At 45.4% G+C, this 22,962-nt stretch overlaps 2 protein-coding genes across 3 annotated transcripts in view; one reads left to right on the top strand and one right to left on the bottom strand.

The window, feature by feature from the left end:
• Positions 1-5,682: 5,682 nt before the first annotated feature.
• On the bottom strand, positions 5,683-21,436 carry TYW3 (tRNA-yW synthesizing protein 3 homolog). The gene is made up of 6 exons (XM_077905060.1): positions 21,158-21,436; positions 17,914-17,994; positions 16,384-16,482; positions 16,094-16,165; positions 13,716-13,849; positions 5,683-6,242 (listed from the first exon to the last, which is right to left on the bottom strand). Exons 1-6 carry the CDS (start codon positions 21,392-21,394, stop codon positions 6,023-6,025), a joined length of 843 nt encoding a protein of 280 aa, XP_077761186.1. The 5' UTR covers positions 21,395-21,436; the 3' UTR covers positions 5,683-6,022.
• The window catches only part of CRYZ (crystallin zeta), a 44,692-nt gene continuing 43,158 nt past the window's right edge, over positions 21,429-22,962 (top strand). The window contains exon 1 of one of the 2 annotated variants that reach the window (XM_077905059.1): positions 21,429-21,553. The gene's annotated coding sequence lies outside the window, so the exon portion shown is untranslated. The remainder of the gene's footprint in view (positions 21,554-22,962) is intronic. The other variant, XM_077905057.1, reaches the window with a different exon arrangement.

Below are 22,962 nucleotides of genomic sequence, written 5' to 3'. Positions count from 1 at the left end.
ATGGTGTACAACCTGCGCAGCTGCACGGGGCCCTGTGTTTGGAAGCATCCTGCACGTTGCCATTTTATTTTATTTTTTTATCTTTAAAAATACTTTATTTATTTATTCATGAGAGACAGAGAGAGAGAGAGAGAGAGGCAGAGACACAGGCAGAGGGAGAAGCAGGCTCCATGCAGGGAGTCCAATGTGGGACTTGATCCGGGGACCCCAGGTCATGACCTGAGCCAAAGGCAGACACTCAACCACTGAGCCACCCGGGGATCCCCTATCGTTGCCATTTTATAATTGAACGTTCAACAGGGTCCCCTCTCCTGGTCTTCATGTTTGCACTATCCTCTGCCAATTCCATCGCCAGTCCTGCTCTGATGTGTCACTTATTGTGTGATATTGTTAACTAACATCACGTAGAGGTTAGTTCTCCCCCGAAGTTCTAACCAGGAGCTGCCAATGCTGGTGCCCACAGGGACAAGCCCTGAAGTGGGGAAGATTGCAGCCGGGAGTCCGAGAGCCAGAGAGCAGAAAGCCTCACCGCAGCCAGCACTTGCCTCTGCTCAGTGTTGTCACTGGCCCAGGAGAGTCAGATCTTCCAATTTTTAAAGAAAAACTAAAGACGTACTTAAAAAAACCTCATCCTGTTGTACAATGTTGGCTCAATCAGGAAAAAATATATTCTGTGTAGGCCAAAACACCTCTGTTTGGCCATATCTACATCACTAGTTTATGACCTCTGGCCTAGAATTTCAAAAACAAAAGCATGTTTTTAAATTTCCCTCCCAAAAATAAATAAATAAATAAATAAATAAATAAATAAATAAATAAATAAATAAAATTTCCCTTCCTGTTTCTCATTAACTTAATCTTTTTTTTTTTTTTTTTTCTCTCTTAGAACAAAAAAGTTAGGCAACGTGTAGACGACGTGGAGAAATGAATCCAGGCCTTAGGAATAAAATGCCTGCCTCCATCCTGGAGGAAGAGAAGCATTCTCTTCATTTCGTTTGGATCAATAACAAGGAAGTCACACCACACGGTGATTCTCAAGAGGTTATCTTGCATGTTAAATTTTTACTAATTTCCCTGCTGCGGTTCTTCATATTCTTGATCGGGCCTGTGAATTGGATATAAAACAATACACTATGCTAAGGAGCGAGTGGGATTCCATGTCTTTTTGGGCTGATTGGCGGGCACCTGGGTTCCCTCCGCTACTCATCTAAGAGGTGCAGGCAAGTTCTGTTACCTTAGATAAAGGGATTAGGAGGCAGCACTTCTCTTCCTGATTCTCATGCATATACTCAGTTTATAAAAAGTTTTGGACACATAAGTCCCTACGGGCTCAGTTCAAATGAGTGAAGGATTATGAAAACAAAATGGATTATAGGTTCTTTAGAAATACTTTTAAACAATAGAATGCATAGGCACCATGGGATCCCCTCCGCATTCCACATCACCCCTCCCCACCCCCTATCGCCCACCCCCCTCACCACTGCCTTTTCCTACAGTTCTTATTTTAGGGCTTATTTTTTTTTTTAATATTTTTTTCTTTATTTATTTATGATAGTCACACAGAGAGAGAGAGAGGCAGAGACACAGGCAGAGGGAGAAGCAGGCTCCATGCACCGGGAGCCTGACGTGGGATTCGATCCCGGGTCTCCAGGATCGCGCCCTGGGCCAAAGGCAGGCGCCAAACCGCTGCGCCACCCAGAGATCCCTAGGGCTTATTTTTTTATTGTTTCTCTTCTCTTTCCATCTACCTACTGGCAGGTATTTCCACATTTTATTCATTAAATTAGAAGAAATGTTCCAGACATTCTGAGACCATAAGACTTCTTTCCTGCCCAAATTCCCTTTTGGCGGGACTGCTGTGTATGTTAGTACATAAGAATGTGCACTGCATACCTTTAAGGGGTGCCATTCGTATTGTCATCTGTGGGGAATGTCCCCGCCTGGAGCTGAACAGAGTTCCAATTGCACAGCTGTACGTGTTGTCATCCCTCCTGGCTCTAGACCTAAGGATTAGGACGGTGACTTAATCAATATATTGGAACCTCCTGCTTACCCTCCTGTAATGTATGTACACGAAATCTGTGACATAGGTACATTGCAACGTCTGATCATGTTATTATTTTTTTTTTCCTTAAAAAAACCTTTAATTTCTCTCTAGTGCCTTCAGGATTAAGTCTGTTACCAGTCGATTCAAAAAAGCATTGGGCTGATTTGGGCTGATTTTGTCATGATCACTTGGAGGAGCTTAAAAAATAGATTCCTGGACTCCATGTTGAAGATTCTGGCTTGAAAGATCTCGAGCAAAGTCTAGGAGTCAGGGTTCTAAAAAGCGCCCCCCACCCCCACCCCCAGCCACTGCTAGCCTGGGCATTTCTAACGTACAGTCACGTTAAGCGACACGGGTCTGTGTCCATGGTGGACGGCAAGGCCCTTCACATTTGGGCTTTAACCAACTTGACTCGTTTCATGCCATATATTATTGCCTTTCAGCTTTTCTGGAATATTCACCATCACTGAATATACCATGCTGTTTGGTGCCTCACTTACGTTGCACCTTCTTTCTGTCTGCAAGAGTTTTTCTTGGATTTTTTTTTCAGTCAACTGAACTCGATTCTTGACATTTAAGACCTAAGCAAAATGGCATCCTCTTGAATTGGATTTCTAGTGCTCTCTCACCTAGAATCAATTATTCCTGCCTCTAGGCTCTTACAACGGTATGTATTATAGAGGCGATCCTTGGGGCGCCTGGGTGGCCCAGTCGGTTAAGCGTGTGACTCTTAGTTTCAGCTCAGGTCAGCCTCAGGGTGGTGAGACGGAGTCCTGCCCTGTGTCGGGCTCTGCACTGAGCGCAGAGTCTAAGATTCTTTTCTTCTTCCTCCCCTTCTGCCTCTCCTCTTGCTCTCTCTCTCAAGTAAATAATTTTTTTGAAAAAGTGATCTTCAAAAATTGTTGGTCAGATACTCCCCCCCCAAATAATTTTCAAAACTATGTGCTTAACATACGTTTATTTGCATCATGTTTACATAACTTTAATCACTACCAATGACATAATTTCTAACATAGTAAGACATCAACTCTTTACAATAAACAATATGCCATCACTTAAAAAAAAAAATAGATCCAAAGTCATGGCAATACCCGTCTTAGGTTAGGTTCTTGCAGAAGACACCGTTCTAGTGCTAGGGATTTATTAAGCAGGTGCTCCCAGGGGAAACAGGTTAGGAAATGGAAAAACATGATAGGATTCAGGTGCAGTCCCAGCCTCAGCCTGACACTGCTGGGAGCTTAAATGGCAATTGCATCTCCAGGTTTATCCCATGTCTGGGCAACAGAGTTGCCTTTTGAAGCTCTGCACTTGTCATTATTGGCCACGAGACAGTGGGTGTGTATGTGGCAGGGTGGGAGGTGGATAGCAAACAGACTTCCAGGCTTTTTCTTTCTCATAGAGAGGCTCCAGAAACCTAGAGCAAGAGCAGCAAAGCATATGAGCTGGGAGATGGGGCACAGCACTAAATAAAGGGGTTGCTGTCTGGATAAATTCCAGAGGTGCCAAAAATATCCCAACAAGATGATATTACCAATGATTTAATAATCCTGGAAGATGGAGTAAATACACTTTTTCCCATTCCGTCTACTAAGAGTAACTAAAAACTCTGGACATTATATATAACAGAAACATAAGAAGACTGAAAGGTGAAGAGGGGAAGGTGGACCAGCTAGGCATGCCGGGACCTAAACAACAGCACAGTGGTAAGCTCTCTGGGGTTTCTTCAGCCCTTACATACCCTGGATTGGTGACTGGAAAAGCCAGGACCCAGAAATCCCAGTGGGCTCAGACAAAAAAACAAAAAACAAAAAACAAAAAACCCCAAACCAAAACAACAAAACCCAACCCCCAAAACTAGTCCTGGTAAAAGCCCTCTTTAGCCCAGAAACCAGGAAACCATGTAACCAGAGAAAATTTAGAGAGTAACAGCTGAACTGCAGAAGCCCTGTAGTAGCTGGAGCTTAGCAGATGGGCAGGGCCCGGCGGGAGGTGGGAGTTCTTGTTCTCAGAGGTCAGAGCTGCTGCAGTGGGTGAGGTGGCTGGGGCGAAGAGAGAAAGGCAAGAAAACCAAAGACAGAAATAAGGGAGTGCCCACATGTTGTTGCCCTTTGGTTTACGACGAGAGAACAACTTGGTAGTTTAAAAAAAGAAAATACACATGCTTACTGTCCCTCCCCGGAGAGTCTCAGATGCTTTCTGTATTTTTCCAAAGTTCTAAAGATGATTCTAAAGCGCAGTGAATGTTGAGAACTGTTAAAAGGTTGGAGAGAAAAAGAACTGAGAAGGATTTGCCATAATCAGGGAAATGATTTAGAAGAAAGCATTTGGGAGGCCCCTGGGCGCAAGGTGATTAACAGCACCAAATGCTGCAGGGCAGCAAGGGGATTGAGAACTCAAAGGACCTTCTTTCTGGAATGTGGAAGAGGAGGTTGTGTTGGAACGCTTCCTAAATGTTGTGGGGATGCTAATAGAGATTAGAAAAGTAACAGCATCTTATTATAAAGGCCTAAAAGAGAGCAGTTCAGGGATGCGATAGAAAAAAGGGAGGGAAGAAAAATCTCTCAGTAACTTTAAAACTCCTTGGACATCATCCGGATTAATTTATTTAGAGATAAGATATTTTTGAAGTCCGTCTATTTGAAAAATGGGAGTGTGAAATGGTGTGTCAGAGGGCAAGCATCTGCAAGGCCAATCTAAACATGATCTACATAAAAACTTGGATAAATTGTGAAAGTATTAGGAAATGCCAAATCACAATGTTTACTATCTTGTCTAATTTTTTTCTTGACATTCTGGTAATTTTTTTTTTTTTAAGATTTTATTTATTTGTTCATGAGAGAGAGAGAGAGCGAGAGAGAGAGGCAAGAGACCCAGGCAGAAGGAGAAGCAGGCTCCATGCAGGGAGCCCGACGTGGGACTCGATCCCAGGACTCCGGGATCACACCCTGGGCCAAAGGCAGATGCTCAACCACTGAGCCACCCAGGCGTCCCGACATTCTGGTAATATTATCTTAGCATTTATTAGTTCTGAGATCAACTAGTGATTTCTCTTTTATTTGATATTTTCTGAAAACACAGTATGAAAGCATCATTTTATAATGAAAACGAGAAACAGTAACACATATGCAAAAGTCTATTAGTAACTTTCTCATTTTTATTTAACGTGATGCTGTCAGCACTCCTGTTATGTCAACACAGCAGATGTCAGAACTATTATGCTGGAGGAAATGGAAGGCCTTGAAAATTCTGTGATTTGTTCAAGGACCACCCCTGCCTCCCAATTTCTATGCAACCATTAAGAACTCAAACCCAAGTCTTTTGAGTCCTTGAAATTCTGCAAAAAAGTATATAAGGATGCTATAAAGATTCCCAGGTCTTAAGTCACCATTTCTGACCAGGTTTAGTGAAATACCCAGGCCTACCTGTGTGGCAGGGACTGTGCCAGTGGCAAGCTCTGGTTTGTGAGAAATAACGAGAAAAGAAGGTTCACGTATTTTGTCCTGAACAAAAAGCGTTATCAGTTGTTTTCTCCACAAGGTCAAAAAAAAGGGAAGGACTTCTTACGGGACATCACGGCAACAAAAAGCAAACTCATCCCCTTTTAAAGGCTGGAGATTTCAAAGTGAAAAACGAAATTAAGTGTTGTGATGATTTTTACTCAAACATTTCCAATGTCAAGGTTCCCTTGAAAGAGTATTACAATTTTGTTTTGCAGAAGTAGAAGTTGAAACTTAAAAAAGAGGCATTAAGAAGTTCATTTTATTTTTGCAATGAATCTCTATGTGACTAAAGCAGATGGTATCTAATGAGCAAATATTATACAGTTATTTTTAAAAGTTCAGGATTTCTCTAAAATATACAGACAGAAGAAATCTTGGTTTTCTGAGTGGCTCATACACTCAAGAAACTGAAGTACTCTTATAAAGAGCAGCTCTGTAATGTCTATTAGACACATTATTCTACCAAGACTGAATCTTAGTAATCTTCAGGGAAGATGGTAACACTCATTCCTGGGTCATCATCATTTTCACATTCTTTAGCATTTTCTTCAGTAATACATTTGCCACATGCTGCTTCTGGGTTTCTCTTCTTCTTATGAGTATATGATGAATTATTTTTGTCTTTGATTTTCTCTTTTGCATGTGAGTTAGTAATAGTTTCTTTTTCCAAAGCATGTTGTAGGCAGTTGTAAAACCTGCAGAGAGATAAGTACTACTGTCATATCTGTGTTTTCAAACAGAAGGACTGAAATACATCCAGAGGTTATAAATTATATAAATTTGATAGTGTTTCATATAAATCTTAAAATATAAACTGAATTGGAGAAATAATATGCTTCTTGCTTTTATATGATCATTTAGGGAGATGTGTTTTCAGTTCTTCGAGAACACTGCTGAAAATTGGGTTGGAAACATCTCTTGACAATCTGTAATCTATCTCTCAATTTCTATTCCAGATGTAGGAGTCAAACAAAACGGTAAAAATAGAGAAATTATTTTTCTTTATAAAAAATCATAAACGTAATAAAATCTCACTTTAGAGAATTCAGCAAAAATATGAGGTTACAAATACGGACTACCTCTACAGAACTATCTAGAAATAACCTCTCGGTATTTTTATTCTTTCTAATTTATCAATGTATTCTGAATTAATGTATTTATACATGTACCCATATACTTACTTTTACAGAATTATTATACTTTTACATTGTTTTATCAAATTTAGTATTTATTGAAAACATTTTTTTATCATAAAATAAAATAAAAAGATATCCTTAGCAAGTAGTACAATGCTGACACACTCGGTAAAAGTAAGTGAATAAATAACCACTGAACAAAAAGGTGAGTATGGATATCATATCCTAGATCCCCAAGTGTAGTCATCCGGACGCTGAGACCTCCCTTGCCACTGTGAGGATCTCATCATGCCCGTATATTCTATTATAATGGCAAAGTGTCACAGAATTTTTGACACCTACTGAATAGATTGCTGTTTGGACCAATTTTCTTCTTTCTTTAATTCAATAACCAGGCTAAGTTCTACTTGTAAAGACTCTGAAACTCCCCTAAAAAAAAAACCCAAGATATTCATCTGCTTCCAAATATTCCACACAATTCTAATGCACACCTGACCTGATCACAACATATCCTGTCCATATTTCAAGGACTCACCACACATGTATACCTTGATACCCAGCACCGTGCTTGGCAGATACTAGGTGCTCAACAGACATTTCCTCAGTGAATAAATCAATCTCAAGGGGGAAGTAACAGTATGAGGATAAACATAATAGTAGGAGGCACAGCAAAAGGTTTTGAAAAATACTGATTGGTGACTTCTTAGATCCTGTTCTGTGGTAACAACCTTTTAATTTAATGCACACCGCCCCATCCTCGCTTAACTGAAACCTGGTCCCCGCAGAGACACCATCTGCTCTGCGTTCCTCTCAAGTGGAGATGCTTATTTTTCTGTATCCCACTTGACGCAGAGTTGAGATGTCAGAATTTAGCTTGCTCACCAAGGCTTCGCCAGACCGAACTCCTTTAGCTGCCCCTCATGCCATCTACCAATATTTTGTTCAGTCTCTTACATTCATGGAAACCCCTACACTTGGCATGATCTTTCTCTCCAGGTCCTACCATCATCCCAGGTGATGTCAATGACTGGCTTTCTTTCATCTTCCACACTGCCTATTTGGAATATCAACAAAATGACCCAGTAGCATGACTTACACAAAACAGCTAAGTCCAAAAATTCATGCCATCAAATGCTGTGAAGTGCCCCTATTTGACCTCATAAGAGGCCATCTGTGATGTGCAACTTCATTTCCTACCGTCCCCCTCCCAACCCTGAACTTTAGACTCAGATAACCAAGTCTTTTTTCTGGATTATACTTTATTCCTAGGAAATTAAAGATTAAATTGCTCTTTTATGACCACAGAGAATTAATAGCTCATGTAAAGTATTTTGTCAATCACATTAAAAAAAGTAATTAAAGAGGAATAGGTGCCTTACTTTAATCTTCCACTAAAGAACCTAAGTGTTCAAAGCTACATCTTTGGGGTACCCAAAAACAACTGGTAAAATGGAACAAAGACCCTGTTGTCTGAAAGCCAAGAATAATTCCTTCAAATACTTTTTCCTTGTCCTTTTTAATGGGAATTTTTAAAAGGTTCTTTGCAAAAAAAAAAAAAAAAGGTTCTTTGCAAAACTATCTTTCTCAAGAAGTCAGAAATTTGTTCTGCAATTACATGCTCTCCATGAATTCTTAAAGTGCGATTTTCTCAGCTCTCACAGGCAACAAAAAGAACTCAGAATATAAAAAGAAAGGTGTGCACAGGCAATGGTCTTCCCCAACCCCAAAGAAAATCAAATTGTCTTCAGTTTCTCTACTTCTGCAGTCAAGAGCATCATGCCCCAGGGCAACTTGTACTTCATTCTCTTCCAGACAGAACTTTTTAGAGCAGCCCTAGGAAAATGAATTCTTGTTTTTCAGGTCAGTTAGAGGACCACTTGCAAAAATATATGATATTTCTCTGATTGCTGAAATAGGAACATAAAAATAATGAGATCTAGGCACAATTGCATACCCTTTTAGGCTTCCATTATTCACAAATAACAAATAAGGCTATTTTCATATATACGTATTTAGATTTTACCTTGATTAAACTCTAGCATTTTTATTAAAAAACAGGTATGTGACAGAGCCTGTGCCAGGCGGTGGAAAGAGAGGTAAAAGACCTGGTCGTGCCCTCAGGCTCAGTATTTAATGGGAGCTGCAGAACTGTAAAGACACATTCAGCATGCCCTGAGAAAGACCAGACAAAGTTGGGGCCCGCCCCCTGGGGGAACCCTGCTTCAAGTGAGATCATGAAATGCTCCTTGGAAAACAACCCAATGCTGGGGCTGAATTGCAACGATGGACTGAAGCTGGCAAGGTAGGGGAGAGGAAAAAATGAGGGGACTAAATATCCAAGGGGGAACTGTACAAAAATAAACTATGTGTTTTATATCATTTATTTCTTTGATCTTAAATACATAGGGAAATGTGTGACTTATTTTTTACCTGCTTTAGTTCTGTTGTTAAAAATAAGACTAGTGACTACGAGGAGTCTCAGACATCTGTTATCCTTGCCCCCTCCTACTTTCTACCCCCATTTCTAGGCTGTCCCCATGTCCGGTTTACATTCTGCACTATCAGTCCCATTCATCTTGCTATTCAAGCTCCTGTTCCTTCTCACCTGGACTATGGCGTAAAAGCCTACACCCACTCGCTCTTATCTCAAAGTCATCTTACACGTCCTCCGGAATAATCTACTTTGAAGCCTTGCAAGTAGCACTATTGATGGAAAAAGTCAGTTACCAAATGTAGCGAACATTTATTAAGCACTATTCTCATGCTAGCCACTCAGAAAATATAAATAAGAAATAAGAAACTGTCAATGACTTTGGGGAACTCAACTTAATGGGTTAGCTTCTAAGTCCCTTTATGGTTTATTATTAATTCAAGAAACATGTACTAGTTCTCTACTATGAGCTGGACACTAGGTTAGGTTTTGGGATAAGAAACACTTAAAGCGTGAATGTGTATGGTTGGTGGCAGGGAGAAGTCAGTCCTATTTTCAATGTGAGCACACTGCAGTAGGAATAAAAAGGATATACATACAATTAATGTAATTCAATATGGTTCATATTTCTGTTTTGCACTGAGGAATATAAACTGTAACGATACTGACAATAAGAATCTGAACCAAGGAAATGGAGATAGGGTTGAGACTAGGACAAGAAAGCTAATCAGGAAAGGCTGATGAGTATTCTAATTAGATATGTTCAAAAGGTTATTGGATATGTAGGCTCAGGACTTGAGAGAGATTTGGAAGACCTATCGCTATGTGGGGATGTAGCTGAAGCAATGGGCCAAGGAACGGTACCTTAGAGAACAATAATTAACCAAGAGACAGAATCATAAGGAGAATCCAGAAGGAAGCTAAGGAGGAAGCTACCACAAGCAGGAAGGAAAGCAGCAAAGTGATAGTTTCATATACCTCCCCACAGGTGTATGAAAAAATGCTCCATGTCATGAACCATCAAGGAAACACAAATCAGAACCACAGAGATACCATCTCACACCTGTCAGGATAGCAATCCTCAAAAAAAAAAAAAAAAAAAAAAAAAACACAAGAAACAAGTGTTGGCAAAGGTGCTGAGAAAAGGGGACCCTTGTGCGTTGCTGGTGGGAATATAAAACCGCATGGCGGTCCTTCAAAGAATTAAACACAGCCACCATACGACCTGGCAATTCCACTTCTGGGTATACGCCCAAAAGAACGGAAAGCAGGACTCAGACATTTGTACACATATGTTCATGGCAGCATTAGTCACAATGACTTAAAGATGGAGAAATCCCAAATGTCCATTGATGAGTGAATGGATAAATAAAATGTGGTATATAGATACAATGGAGTATTATTTAGCCTTAAAAAGAATTGTGATACTTGCTACAACATGGATACACTCTGAAGATGGTACACAAGTGAAATACGCCGACACGAAAGGGCAAGTACAGTATGATTGCACTTACCTGAGGGACCTAGAACAGACCAGCTCATAGTAACAGAAAATAGAATAGTGGTTACCAGAGGCTGGGAGTCTGGATGACAAAAAGGTTCTCAAGATGGACAGTGGCGATGGTGGGGGCTGCGTTACATGTGAGTGTACATAATGCTATTGAAATATATGGTTAAAATGGCCAATTTTATGTCATATATATTTTACCATAAAAAATAAGAAGAGTTTAATAAAAACCCACCAACCATTGGAAATAGGTTCATTAACTTTTTCTGTCCATTTTGCTTTACCAACAGTATTATATGCCAACTGATTCAGCCCCTTTACTCTTAGCATTTTCTTACTACAAGTTAGTGAAGAGAGGAACACAGAACATGGCTAATTTCGTTTTGCTCATAGTCAAATGTGTGGTTTCATCTGACCCAAGTCAGTCCTGATCTCTTATTAACAGGTCCAAAGATAGCCTCCTTCTTATAATTGGTAAATAGATCTCCAAACTTTCGTATTTTTTACCTGGAAATCATTATATATAAATTTATTTTATTCTTCCCACTAACAAGTGGCCTTGGGAATTGTTTTACAGAAACAAGACCTTTTTTATATTAAGAACATTTTACCATTTAACTCTGATTTTTATGTTCCTAGATCATTTCATTTCTTTTCTTTTTTTTTAAGATTTTATTTATTTATTCATGAGAGACAAAAAGAGAGAGAGAGAGAGAGAGAGGCAGAGACACAGGCAGAGGGAGAAGCAGGCTCCATGCAGGGAGCCCGACGTAGGACTTGATCCCAGGTCTCCAGGATCACGCCCTGGGCTGAAGGTGGCGCTAAACCCCTGAGCCACCCAGGCTGCCCGTAGATCATTTATTGCTGAAATGTGACTCATCAGGATTTAACTTTTAAAAATTCTACCATAGTTATTTGAATTGTGAAACTTTGGTCCTATGACGAACCCATTTTTAGTACTCAAGGTCTGACTGCAGAACTTATCACCTCCAATGTTTATTTTTTTCACTTTTCCACATCAGAAGGGTAACTTTTTTTCTGCATTTGGTTGAAAGTACAGCTGTTCCCAAGGGAGCTTTCTAATTTGTTCCCCCTTTCTGAATTCACATGTAATCTTCTAATCAGTATCTTAAGACACTTTTTACCCTTCTTTAATTTTTCCCTGATTTTATATGATGAGCATGGCTCTCTTGATAGCAGCATGCACACTATAATCTCAAAACATATTTTTGAGTCAATGGATTTAAAGTATAATTTGATTTTATAGTTAGTGAACGTGGCTCAATTAACTTCACCAGGTGTATAGTTAGTTGCTCTTGGGCTATATTTATAATCTTGTTGAAATTCAAGTAAGGAAACAGAGAAACTGATTTGTTACTTCCTATATTTTAGCAAAGAGCCTCACTGGAATACAGTCTAAGAAATGTAGTCAACTTGTGGAATGTTACTGTAAGTACCTACATGTAGTTCAGACTCTGTAGTCTGGTGAAGCGGCTGGGTGCTCCTCAGCACTTACTGGATATTGTCACTTCATTTAGAATGTTTGCTCAAAGCACCTTGTAGCCAGGTCACCCCACAGCGGTTTTCAACCAGGGTCCTTCCTACTGGAAAATTAAGCTCTCATGCCCTAAGAAATCCAATGTATATAATGAGTTAACGTCTCTCCCATGTATCTAGAATGGAAAATGTAGACCATTGTTGAAAGAACTGAGAAACAGTCACTTGAATAATTTTGTGAATTCTGTGGCTGAAATGAGAAGTCCTCGTTAAGAGAGCCCGGACGGTGGTACCGACGTGATCACAGGTTTATTTTCTGTATGTGCCGATAGAGGAGGAAAAGAGCTACCCTACCCTGAGAATCCATGACGTGACAGGGATAGGGCCGGTCATTAGGTAGATGCTGTTTAATGTATGCTAAAGTTGTTATTTAAGATATGTACATCTCCCAAGTTAGAGAGAAGAAAAGTGACATCAAGAGAGTTGAGTAAGTTGTGGTGGAAGCTGGAGTCAAACTCAGTTCTGCTCCTGGAGCCAAATTTCTACCTCTTCCCACCATCGTATACTGCTACCACTGGCGCTGATAGCCTTAGCTACCTCAAAAAAAAAAAAAAAAAAGTAGGTATTAAAGAATTTTAAGCAGGCAAGTTAAATAATAGGATTTCTCTGCACTTTACACACAGGATTCGGAAGGTGATACAGAGTATGGCGTGGCAGAGACACGCTAGAAACCTTCTATTATGAGACAGGTAACAAGGCTATTGCAGGTGTGGAATAAAGAGTGTGACAAGTACAGATGGGAAGAGAACGATTTAAGAATTACTTGGGCAGTGACTGACTGGTTGTGAGGTAGGCAAGGGGATGGGGAGAAGGGGAAATGACAACACGTCGGCCGTTACTCCTCGAAGAACTCGGGGGCATACGTCTTGCTGATGGTAGATTGCTGGCCTCGCTTTCATATAAGAAAGGCAACACTATAGTCACTTCTTTATGTCAAAAACTCTTATTTTTATGAAAAAGTTGAAAAGAAAGTAATGTGAGAGGAGGTAAAGTTAAAGGAGAAGAGAAGTAGAGAGATGTGAATTGACAGCCACAATCCCTCCTCCTGGGACAATTACGGCGATTCTAGATCCAATCCATACGAACCAGCCGCGTATGTAAAATATTTATTACGTTAAAATTAACCAGGTTGCTCTCCCCAAAAGGAGATTCTTGATACTGTCCAGTGGATCACATCCAGGGGGTAGTGCACCGCTTCCTGGCTGCCTTCAACTTGATCAGTTACGGTCCCTGTCACCGGGTCCCTGTCACCGCCGTTGGGCTCTCTTACCGGAGGGATTAGGTTTCTCTCCTTTAGGCCGGCTGCCGGCAGTCCTGTCCCGCTGTCCTCCACGGCGCTTCCCCTTTACACGCCACGTAGTACCCGTTACAGTCTGGGCTACTCTCATCTATTACTTTGATCCTTTTTTTTTATTATCTGTGATAAGACTACAAATACAAAAGCAGTTGGGAGTATAAACTGAAGATGGCGTGTATCGATATTTTCAAAGATGACCTAGATAGATAAGAGTAAGACAGAAATATCCAATTACTATACCTTTCAATCCTCTTCTTGTTTTCCTCCATCTTTTGATTTGCTATCTTTAACAGGAAGTCGATATATTCCTCGGTCACCATCAGTTTTCCCTTATGGCTTAATGGAACTTCTAAGCCATGGGTGCTCCGGACAGCCTACAGGGAACAAACGACTTAGATATGATCACTTATGTACTAGAGACACTGAAGATAACTACAGACAAGTCCCAGTCAGGGCTGTGTTTAAACATAGTTTGGTTCTTTTACAGGATTTGACGCTTTAATATCCTTTAGCTAAACACAGCGGAACTGAAGATTAGGGTTTCCCATCACATGAAGTTATTTCTTAAGAAAGTCATTCTACACATTGTCTTTCAGAGAAGCAGATCTTCCCTGAAAAATCCCATCACTGTTTAAGTTTCAGTCTCACTAAAGCCTAGAAAGCTTTAATATACTAGTTAAAGAGAAGAAATAAATGCAAGCTCAACAAAAGCTTCAAGGGAAAATCGAAGGGGACTGGCTGCGGAAGAGCCACTCACTGCTGCCTGAGCAGAGTGTGTGGCTGTAAGAATAAGCCGTGCCTGTTCTATCTCACGAAGTGGCTGCTTTCTCCATGCTTTAGGGTCGCCCATCTTAGTGAACCTGTTCCTGAAACAGTCAATGTGTTCCAAGTAAATCCAAACAGTGCAAACAGGTTAAGAACCAGCGATGAAAACTATTAGGAGAGATACAACTTCTTTCAGTGGACTTTTACTGAGGTGGGAAGACACAAGATAAATATAATATGATCCCTGCCTTTAAGAGCCAACATTTTAAAACAGGAAATAAACAAGTGAACAAAGAATCACAACATAGGTCCTACGCCAGGAAAGAGATAGACACGTACATGTACATATATACACCCATGCGGGGCTAAGGAACTGTGGAAGAGGAACAACTAGTTGGGACTCATGCCTCGGCTTTATGGGAAAGATAGCATCTGAGTTAGGATTTTTTTAAGTGCAATGTAAGAATGGGGTCAGGGGACATTCCAGCCAGAAAATGAGTTACCTATAGTCATGGAGACATGAAAGAACATGATACATTTGGGAAATAACTAATAGTTTTCTCTCTGGCTGGAGCATAAGTATGCTAGCAGGAGATGAGCATGAATAAGGTAAATGGAAAATAGTTAGGGTAAGGCCTTGAATACCAAGGGAAATATAGGGAGACCCTGACTTTTCTAAAAGGGGGATTCAGATAGTGTTGGCTTAGGGGCACCGAAGGAGAGGATGGGTAGCCCGAAGACCAGTCGAAGACCACTGTAAAGACCGAGGGGAGGGACCATGATGGCTTAAGTAGAGGCAGGGACAGAGGGAGAGGAAAGGTGGAGCTGGGCGTTAGGAAGTTAGAGGCAGATGTGACAGGATGTGTAACTGAATGTAGAAGGCAAAGGAATGGAAAGCGAACGAATGGTTCTTTCTTGCTTGGGCTACCAGATGGAGTGTAGGGGAAGGAGAGGGACACAAATCAGTACTGTGTGCTTTGACTTTCTATCTAGGTACGCTTTTTTGTAGGTGTCTTCTTTTGTAAGCCATCTCTATACGAGGAATGAGCAATTTGTTAAAAAATAAATGGAAAATAGGAAAAGTCGAGGGAGCCAGCATCGGAGAAAACCTGAAATAGGCCAAAAGCAAAGAACATATACCATTACAAATAGTAAATACCACAGATCAGAACAGGGCAAAATCACGAGGCGCTGACTTGGCCAGGAAAGGACTCAGCTGGAGGCTTAGAAAGGGCTGTAAAGATCATCTAGTCCAGTGCTGGCAAACTTTTTTGGTAAAAGGATAGAGAGTAAATATTTCTGACTTTGCGGCCATATGTTATCTGTCACAACTGCCCAGTTTTACCACCATAGCACAAAAGCAACCTGTGATAGTAATTTACCAAGTGAGAGTAGTGGGATTTGACCTTCCGTGGACTGGACTTGGCCCCCGTGCAGTAGTTTGCCGGACTCCTGATATGGCCAAGGAAAGTCAGACCTGAGGGATTAAGGAGCTTCCCCAAGTTCATACAGCATGGCTGTGGTGCAGCCAGTATCCGTGTAGAGGACTTTAGACCCCCTGCCTATGATTCTTTCCACTATATCATGGTGCTTATTAAATGGAGTCTTGACTATTTAGGAATCAGGCTGAAAGTAAGCAGAGGAGGATTCTGTAAAATAAGAGCTCAAATGCAAATCTAAGAACTCCGTATTCTTGTCTGTAGAAAGAGTAAGGTACTGAAGATTTCTGAGCAAGGGAATGGCAAGACGATTTGAGGAGGGAGAGATTAGAAGCAGAGGAGTCTAATGAAGTTATTCAATAGTATGAATCGCTTCATGCCCAAAGAATTGTTTTTTGTCAAAAGTTATCTTACCAACATAGTCTTTCCTCTCTTTCCCACGGTTATGCCAGAGTTCCTGAAACCAGAATCTATTGCCACTGAATGCTGTAAGAAAATGAATTGGTTAAATTCTGATAATCTGGCTAATCAGATAAACTGGTTAGCTCTACAAATTGCAGAAACATATGTCACCCCAAACCTATAATTAAATTAAAAAACTAGTCAACTAAAAAACTAATATCACATTATTTTTTTTGGTAGATGTAAAGCTTAGAATCAAGTCTACCCACATACTAAATTCAAGTATAATCATACAATTTTACCAGAATCTGTGCATCCTGCAACTGTCGACACTGCACATGAAGAACAAGTGGTTCAAATTTCAAAATGGCATCACCATTTGCTTTCTTCAGAGCCGCAATCTAAACAAATGAAAAATATTGGTATCAGACACCAATATACGATCCTTTTCATTGGTGACCCTTTACCATATGCAACTTCAGTTTTTCTCAGAAACATTCAGAGTCATCCAGCATCCTTTTTCTGCAATAACTTTTCACTCTGCTTTCTCAGTCCTCGTTCTCCAAAAACTGATTAATCTGCTTATTCTTTTCAAAGACCTGATTTCTAGTTCTCCCATAAACCTCTTGTGTCTTTCTTTCCAGCCATACCTTGAAAAGTAAACTACTATGTAACTCCATAACAGATTTTCATTAAGGAATACGGTCTGAGGGCGTCGGGCTCGCTCATTCTCTAGAGGACGTGACTCTCGATCCTGAGGTCGTGAGTTCAAGCCCCATGTGGGGCATAAAGCCTACTTAAAAAAAAAAAAATAAAGGAATATGATATAAAAGTTCTGTTTAAATGCTTTGTTATTAGATTGAAGTTTGAGACATATGTATGTCTGAGTTAGAATTCATACGAGGCGGTTGTTATTTCTGTCCACCTCGTATCCTTGGGCAGTATCCTCTCTCTTCTTCACACCATTTGATTCCGGTGGGACTGCCAATCGTGACCCTATCACTCATGACTCCTGCTATCATAATAGCAGACATGCCAAGTGCCTAGGTCTGAGGAAGGACAGTATTCCACTCTACTTGCAAAAATTACTGATCTCAGGGGGAAGACATCTCACCCACGCAGGATGACTCAGGATCCTCTGGGAATGATATCTGACTATCAGCAAGAAGTCTTTTTCTGCTGGGGCTGTTGGCAGCTATCTTTCCTGCCACAAAGACTGTCTGCAGCAGAAGAGGACAAGGGCAACTACACAGAAAGAACCAGTCCCCACAGAAGGAGATGAAGAGTGAGTGAGTACCCTAAGACATTTGAGCACCTGAACAGGTAAAGTGCCTGAATGATACAGACTTACATGAACTCATTTCAAGATTTTAATTTCTGAAACTAAATAACCCAGGACAGATAGGAAGATTTACAAGAAGCAATCCAGGTAAGTAATGCATAATTTATTTCTATCAGTATGCTGGCAGTATACAGATAGTACTAATCCCTTTCTCCTAGCTCCTTTCTCCTTGTATAATTTGTTCCAGGTTACAGAGTTATCGAATGGTCGAAATGAAAGTCAAATCTTCCATTTATATATGTGTCCAACATCCATGCACTCCCTATGTCCAAGAGGATGTGTTTTCTTAAGCAATAAGTAATGCTTATATACATATTTATATTTTATCTCCTATAAATAAAGAAAAACACTGTAATAATTCTCTTCAGGCTTTCTAATCTTCAGTCATTGTAATTATCCACATAAATCACCTTGAATGTCTTATTCTTTTCAAATGTATTTAATGTGTTATGAGTTACAAGTTTATTTCTGTTTACACATAAAAACTTACCACATCATCCTTTACGCAAGGTTTGTGTGTAACCAGTAGCCAGCAACAGTTTTGCTTTTGAACTTCAAAACCATTTATACCCTGAAATATAAAAAAAATGTAATTTAATCATGTGATATTTATACAAATAATAAATACAATGCTTGGCATGATTGTAAGCTTTCTTAAATTAATTAGTAGTAATTTTAAGTATTACTGAGAACAATTCACTAGGCTTTGGGTAAAGTTAACCCAAAACAAAAAACATATTTTAGTATTTTCTGAAATATGGTTGTGATTTTGTCAGGAGAAAAGAGATTCTTGTAAGAGGTTGTATGCTTGCGGGCCTGAGTTGCACTCTGTTTTATTTGGCTTGCACTATATGTATGTGTGTATATATATGTGTATATATATATATATACATATATATATATATACATATATATATATATATTTGTGTGTGTGTGTGTGTGTGAGAGAGAGAGAGAGAAAGAGATTGAGAGAGGAGAGAGCACAAGAGCTGGGGATGGGGGTAGGGAGGTGGACTGGGCAGAGGGAGATGGAAAGAGAATCTTAAGCAGGCTCCACGACCCTAAGATCATGACCTCATCCAAAATCAAGTCACATGCTCCATTGAATAAGCCACCCAGGTGCCCCTTGGCTTGTACAATATTTAAAAACAAAAAACCATGGAATTCCCTTTGTAAGAAGGCACTGTCCCAATCCCACAGAGGACCTATTACTTTTTACTGACAAGTGAGCTGTTCACACCCTATGTCTCTAGTCTCTAAAGGATCTGGGCCAGACTATATAGAGTCCCAAAGGGCAGAGCTAGGGCTGCAAAGTCAAAGCTTCAAGAAGCCAATACCTTCACATCATATCTTTTGTTTATTAACTGAAAAAAATGTTTATTTGTAAAGTTCTATTAGACTCGGGATAAACAGATCCTACCCTCAGGGAGGCTGGAAACAGGATGTAGGAGAGCAGGCTTATTCTTAAATCCCTATATTTTTACAAAGTAACTATTTTTTTACAATGAGTTCACAGGAGATTTGGCTGTCTAGCTCTGGAAAGGGGAAGAGCTGTGCTGGTCCTAAATAACTGGTTTGCTTTCATTGAATGACCTCTGTGACGTTTATTGGACCTTATGCTGGCTGCTCTAAATGTTAGAGCATTGATCTGATCTGATCTGATGCTAACCCACTTCTAGTAAATTTATAGAACCTAGAGGGCCTGTCTGGGAACTAATGCTGTCTGTAGCTTCATCTTATCCATACTTCCTTCATCCAGATTTTCCCACTTTCAATTTTTCTTCTTGTATTGCTTTTCAAGTAAGTTGATGCAAATCCTTTCTGAAATAAGGCTAAGTGAAGACAAATAATATACATAACATGAAAGGAGGTTCTCAAAAAATCCTAAGGCAGTTCAGAAGAAGCAGTGGTGACAAGTGGGCCTGTCCGCCTGTGTTTCCATGAGAGGGTTTTGGGAGTCACATCTCAAATACACAGAGATGGGGGGCGGGGAACATTTCAGGAGAAGTAAATATGAATAAGGGCAAAGGCAGGTTAAATACAAGAGGAAAAAATAATATTTGGGTAATTGGATAAACATGGAGATGTAGGAAATAAGAGAGCAGCAGAAGGGTTGGAAGGTGTATCAGAGTAGGGGTTTGGATTTTCTGATGTAATAAAGGATTTCAGCACAGGTAAGTGACATGCACAGAGTTGTCTTTAAGGAGGTGAATCTGTTAACAGCATGTAGCATAGTTTGGGGCAGAGAAGGTAAGTGAGTGGCCTTAGGAAAACACTACAGAAATCCAGGTAAAATAAGGCAGTAGAAATAGGGGGAGGCAGAGAGCAAGCCCAGCTAGTGCCAGCTTAGGATGCAGTGGGGGCCATATAAAAATATACAGGCCTGCAGCCCGGGGCCTGATCCTGGGGACCCCGGGATCGAGTCCCACGTAGGGCTCCCTGCATGGAGCCTGCTTCTCCCTCTGCCTGTGTCTCTGCCTCTCCCTCTCTCTCTCTCTGTGTCTCTATGAATAAATAAATAAATAAATCTTAAAATATATATATATATACAGGCCCTGCTAAGCTGGGGGGGGGGGGGGGGGGCAGCAAATGATCTAAATCTGAACGCGAGTTTATGAGCGTGCTGTGTTTTCATGCTCTGCACTGAATCTGACCTAACACTGACACGCAGGTGACTTCTGCAGCGCACTGGACACGGCCAGGGGACGCCAAGCGCCTCCAGGTACCCGGCAATCCCGAGGAAGCTGATGGTCTACGATCCCGAGTTCACGCAACAGGGAGGGGGCCGAGTTCAGGTGACCCTCCCGAAGCCACAGAGCCAGAAAGTCCCACAGTTAGCCTGGAGTCCACGCAGCATCCCTGCAAAGCCTGGGGACCCGGCCGCCCGCTCAGACCCACCCCAGCGCCCAGCGGCCACAGGTAAGTGACGGGCGCCGCACTAACCGAGCTGGCCGCTGGGGGCAGCGCGGCCCCGACCCCGGCCCCCGCCCCCGCCCAGCACCCAGCCCTCGGCCCCGCCCCCAGTCCCAGGCCCCGCCCCCGCCCCAAATTCCAGCCCCAGGCCCCGCCCCCAAAGCCCCAGGCCGCAGCCCCGCCTCCAGCCCCCAGGCCCCGCCCCCAAGCCCCAGGCCGCAGCCCCGCCCCCAGCCCCAGCCCCGCCCCCAAGCCCCAGGCCGCAGCCCCGCCTCCAGCCCCCAATTCCCAGGCCGCAGCCCCGCCCCCAGCCCCAGCCCCGCCCCCAAGCCCCAGCCCCGCCTCCAGCCCCCAATTCCCAGGCCGCAGCCCCGCCCCCAAGCTCCAGGCCCCGCCCCCTAGCCCCAGCCCCGCCTCCGGCCCCCAGGCCCCGCCCCCTAGCCCCAGGCCGCAGCCCCGCCTCCAGCCCCCAGGCCCCGCCCCCAAGCCCCAGGCCGCAGCCCCGCCTCCGGCCCCCCAGCCCCCAGCCCCCTCGCCCCACTCCCGGGGGCGGCCGTCCGGGGGTCGCGGCGCCACGGCGGAGGAAGGCGCCTCGCCCCGCGGGGCAGCCCCCAAAGCCCCGGACTGCAGCGTCGCCGTCCCCCGGGGGCTGGTCGGGCGCAGGGGCCGCCCCATCCCCGGCTTCTGAGCCAGCACCGGGGTTGGCGGGCACGTTCGGTCCCCAGGGCACCGGCCCGGCTCCACCTCTGCGCTGCACCCTAGGCGCCCGGAGCACCCCGCGGAGCGCAGCCCGGGGCCGCCGCCGGGACGCGGGGCCTCACCCCGTCCAGGAGGACGATGCGCCCGGCGCAGGAGCTGGTGGTGAAGTACTGCTCGCGCCCGTTCAGCAGCTGCACGAGTCCCGCCGCACCCTCGTCCACGCTGCCCTTCCGGCTGAGGTCCGCGCGGCCCAGACACTGCGCCTTCCATCTCCCGAATTCTGCAGCGCGATCCGTGCCGGGGAGGCCTCGGAGGCTCGGCGCGGACCGCGGCCCTGGCCGCTCCCTGGGGGCCGCCATGTTGCGGCGGCGGCGGCCGGGAAGGCCCAAACCTCCTCGTCGGCGCGCGCCCCGGGCGGCGCCGGGCCCCCGGGGGCGGGGCAGGCGCGGGCGAGGCGGGGCCGGCCGGTTAAGTACCCAGGCCCGTCCCCCCTGCGGCGGGAGCTCGCCCCGGAGCGGGTAAGTGCCGCGCGGACGTCTCCGTCCGTGGAGGCCGCGGGGGAGCCCTGCGCGCGTCCCCGGAGCAGCCGAGCGCGGCTGCGGTCACGCGCCCGCCCCGCGTGTGTCCCGCGGAGCCCGCGACAGCTGCCGGCCGGGGGCGCCCCCGCGGGGCTGCAGGCTGCTCGGCCGCCAGGCCCTCCCAGCCCGGCCTCCTCCGAGAGGCGCCCTGCTCCCGCCGCCCGGCCCCGAGCTCGGCCGTCCCCGCGGCAGCGCCCGCCCCCAGTGCCCGGCTCCGAGCGCCCCCCGCTACCCCCAGACGCCCGCCCCCCCGCGACCCCTCCAGGTCCCCCCCAGTGCCCCGCTCCGAGCGCATCCCGCCCCGCCAGGCTCCCGCGCCCCCTCCTGGCACATGGCCCGGTGCCCTCCCCCGGTGCCCCGCTCCGAGCGCACCCCGCTCCCCCCCAGGTCCCCGGCCCGCCCCACCAGTCCCCGGCTCCGAGTGCACCCCGCCCGCCCCTACCAGGCGCCCGCGCCCCCTCCCAAACACGGCCCCCGGCAACCTCCAGGCGCCAGGCCCTGCCCATTCCCCGCGCCCTTCCACAGGCGCCCCGCTCCCCAGGCTCCAGGCCCCCCTCCTGGCGCAGGGCCCCGTGCCCCCCCCACCCCCAGTGCTCAGCTCCGGGTGCACCCCGATCCCCCTGGCTCCCAGCCCCGCGCCGCCCCCCCAGTGCCCAGCTCGGAGCGCACCCCGCTCCCCCTGGTGCCTAGCCCCGCGCCCCCCCCAGTGCCCAGCTCGGAGCGCACCCCGCTCCCCCTGGCGCCCAGCCCCCCGCCCCCGCCAGTGCCCAGGTCGGAGCGCACCCCGCTCCCCCTGGTGCCTAGCCCCGCGCCCCCCCCCCCAGTGCCCAGCTCGGAGCGCACCCCGCTCCCCCTGGCGCCCAGCCCCCCGTCCCCCCCAGTGCCCAGCTCGGAGCGCACCCCGCTCCCCCTGGCGCCCAGCCCCCCGCCCCCGCCAGTGCCCAGCTCGGAGCGCACCCCGCTCCCCCTGGTGCCTAGCCCCGCGCCCCCCCCCCCCAGTGCCCAGCTCGGAGCGCACCCCGCTCCCCCTGGCGCCCAGCCCCCCGCCCCCCCCAGTGCCCAGCTCGGAGCGCACCCCGCTCCCCCTGGCGCCCAGCCCCCCGCCCCCCCCAGTGCCCAGCTCGGAGCGCACCCCGCTCCCCCTGGCGCCCAGCCCCCCGTCCCCCCCAGTGCCCAGCTCGGAGCGCACCCCGCTCCCCCTGGCGCCCAGCCCCCCGCCCCCGCCAGTGCCCAGCTCGGAGCGCACCCCGCTCCCCCTGGTGCCTAGCCCCGCGCCCCCCCCCCCCCCAGTGCCCAGCTCGGAGCGCACCCCGCGCCCCCTGACGCCCAGCCCCCCGCCCCCCCCAGTG

This window comes from Canis aureus, chromosome 8, assembly GCF_053574225.1.
Source record: "Canis aureus isolate CA01 chromosome 8, VMU_Caureus_v.1.0, whole genome shotgun sequence".
Taxonomy (NCBI): Eukaryota; Metazoa; Chordata; class Mammalia; order Carnivora; family Canidae; genus Canis; species Canis aureus.
The sequence above is the reverse complement of the archived record's forward strand: the minus strand, read 5'-3'. Positions and strand labels throughout refer to the sequence as shown.

Excerpts from the sequence above, each read along its gene's own strand:
- TYW3 (XM_077905060.1), bottom strand. The coding sequence starts at position 21,394 with ATGGCGGCCCCCAGGGAGCGGCCAGGGCCGCGGTCCGCGCCGAGCCTC. Across the intron at positions 17,995-21,157 it reads GCATCGTCCTCCTGGACGGG|GGTATAAATGGTTTTGAAGT; the intron begins GTGAGGCCCCGC and ends TTTATATTTCAG. Across the intron at positions 13,850-16,093 it reads AGAGAGGAAAGACTATGTTG|GCTGTCCGGAGCACCCATGG; the intron begins GTAAGATAACTT and ends TGTTCCCTGTAG.